The sequence below is a fragment of the Cynara cardunculus genome (assembly GCF_001531365.2).
Source record: "Cynara cardunculus var. scolymus isolate 2C chromosome LG 1, CcrdV1, whole genome shotgun sequence".
Classification (NCBI taxonomy): domain Eukaryota; kingdom Viridiplantae; phylum Streptophyta; class Magnoliopsida; order Asterales; family Asteraceae; genus Cynara; species Cynara cardunculus.
Window position 1 is genome coordinate 49,428,300 of NC_037528.1, and position 2,064 is coordinate 49,430,363.

General features: G+C 41.2%; 1 protein-coding gene across 1 annotated transcript in view; it reads left to right on the top strand.

Moving 5' to 3' along the window:
• Nucleotides 1-1,293, top strand: part of LOC112512329 (protein S-acyltransferase 21) — a 6,567-nt gene extending 5,274 nt beyond the window's left edge. Inside the window, exon 10 of the mRNA XM_025118219.1 lies at nt 315-1,293. Within this exon, the coding sequence (XP_024973987.1) occupies nt 315-1,189 (875 nt within the window). The 3' untranslated portion in view covers nt 1,190-1,293. The remainder of the gene's footprint in view (nt 1-314) is intronic.
• The last annotated feature ends 771 nt before the right edge of the window (nt 1,294-2,064 follow it).

Consider the following 2,064-nt stretch of genomic DNA (forward strand, 5'->3'; position numbering starts at 1 on the left):
TTATCGGATGAATATGGCAAGGACCAAGAATCTTATCCCATAAGAGTGTGGACAAGTACCAAGAGTCTTACCCAGTAAGTGCAGACGACGACTCTTACCATGGTTAGCACTTACCGGGTAAATTATTGCATAAGATACCGTTTTGGTGGACTAAAATCATACCCGGTAAATAAGCGGTAGTGTTTAATTTTTCCGATAAGCACTTACTCGAGTAAGCGTTTGATGAACGACCCCTTATTCACTTCTGGCGCAATTTGAAGCAGTTGTATGATGTTAACAACTTGTCATTTTACTATATTACCCTCTGTTACGAAATCAGGATGAAGTTATTCCTCATCTAGAGCCCGGGCGGCTACCGTCTACGGTCGATCCGGATGCTGTCCTTGACAAAGGTAAAAGACTACCTCAACGACCTGTTCGAATCAGTGCTTGGAAGCTTGCGAAACTGGATTCAACCGAAGCAATGAAAGCAGGTGCTAAAGCTCGAGCTTCCTCCTCTGTTCTTCGTCCGCTAGCCTCTAAACAGAATCAATTCGATCCCGACCATTTATCGAGTAGCAACGTGAGCATGAAAAGCAGCCCGAATAGTTCGCATCACCGGTTTCATGACTCGAAAAGCTCGTATCCACCGAGTCGAGCCAGCCGGGACGATAGCGAAACTTGTGCTCATAGTGTTAGTAATTTGAGCAGTCCAATGCCTGCCAGGGGCCATTTTAATCCCATGTATCAGTCCTCAGGAAACCAATCTCCTTGGGCTAATAATGATCCACCACCTGTGCTGCCGCCCGCCATTGTGGTCCCACAAGCGCCAGTGGTGGCACCACCGGTGCGGGTCCCACAGGTTCCGAAAAGAAACGTGGTGATCAATGAAGGTGCCGGATCGTCCTCGGTGTATTGGGACCAAGAAGCAGGGCGGTTCGTGTCGGCTGCGACAGCGAAGACCGTAGGTGGTGGTGGTTCGTCCTCTCAGGCTTCAGGCACGGAGCTGACCTATACGGGTCAATCGATTTTCTTTGGTGGGCCTCCTGTGGGCCCTAGCGGGGGTGGTGGTCAGAGGGAGAATGGCAACAACACGATGACCACGGTAACGACGACGACGTCAAGTTATTATCAGCAGGGTAGATCGCAGCGGGGCGGGCAGCTTCCGGTGTTTGTTCCAAGTGAGCAAAGATTACATAGAGACATCTAACTTTTTAACCACCACCGGATTTGTTTCCTCATTTTGTAGAGTTGTTGCCTGAATTGTTTGACCTTGACTTTTTTTAATTTTCAAAGTTTGACCTGTTTTCCAAATTTTGTGCTTTATGCTTTTATGGCTTTTTTTTATTAACCTGGATATTCAATTTGTTATGTGAGCCAACTAATCTCAGGACGACCACCTGTTTTTTGGGTCATGTTTTGTGTTTTTTTTCTCTGTAAAATGGAATGTTTAGAGTAATGGCTAAAAAATTAAGATTTAGGTGATATTTGCTCCCATAGACAATAGTGGACGATTGCACCTAATTTAGAATTTCATTTTTTTTTTCTGTAAAAAATGTTATAATAATTAAAAATGTAAAATGACCATTTGGCCCTCGAAGTTAACGAAGGGTATTGACGATTGTTTGGTCCAAAAACCAAATCCGTGAAAAAAGTGTATACCACTAGGTAATCTATGTAATAAATGAAGTTTAAGGATCAATTTCATAAAAACTTGCATAAGGACCAATTCTATAATTTACTCTTAAAACAAAGATTTTACACCCGGGTGAATGGTTATTAGAAAGGAGGACTAAAACCATGAGAAAAATACATATCACAAGGAAATATATGTAATAATAAAAGAAGTCTAGAAACCAAATCCACAAATCATAGGAAGCAAATCCGTAATTTACTCAAAGTTCGATTCTTCTTTTCTAAATTTTGTGGGTTTTATGTTTTCATGGTTAAATATTTATGGGTCATGTTTAATGTGTTGTATGTTATTGTTATATTTTTCTTTCAAGATTGTATGAAAAAGAAAATGACAATAAATGTTTAAAACGAATAGGAATAAACTAGGCTTTTTGGCGTTCTAATTTTTAT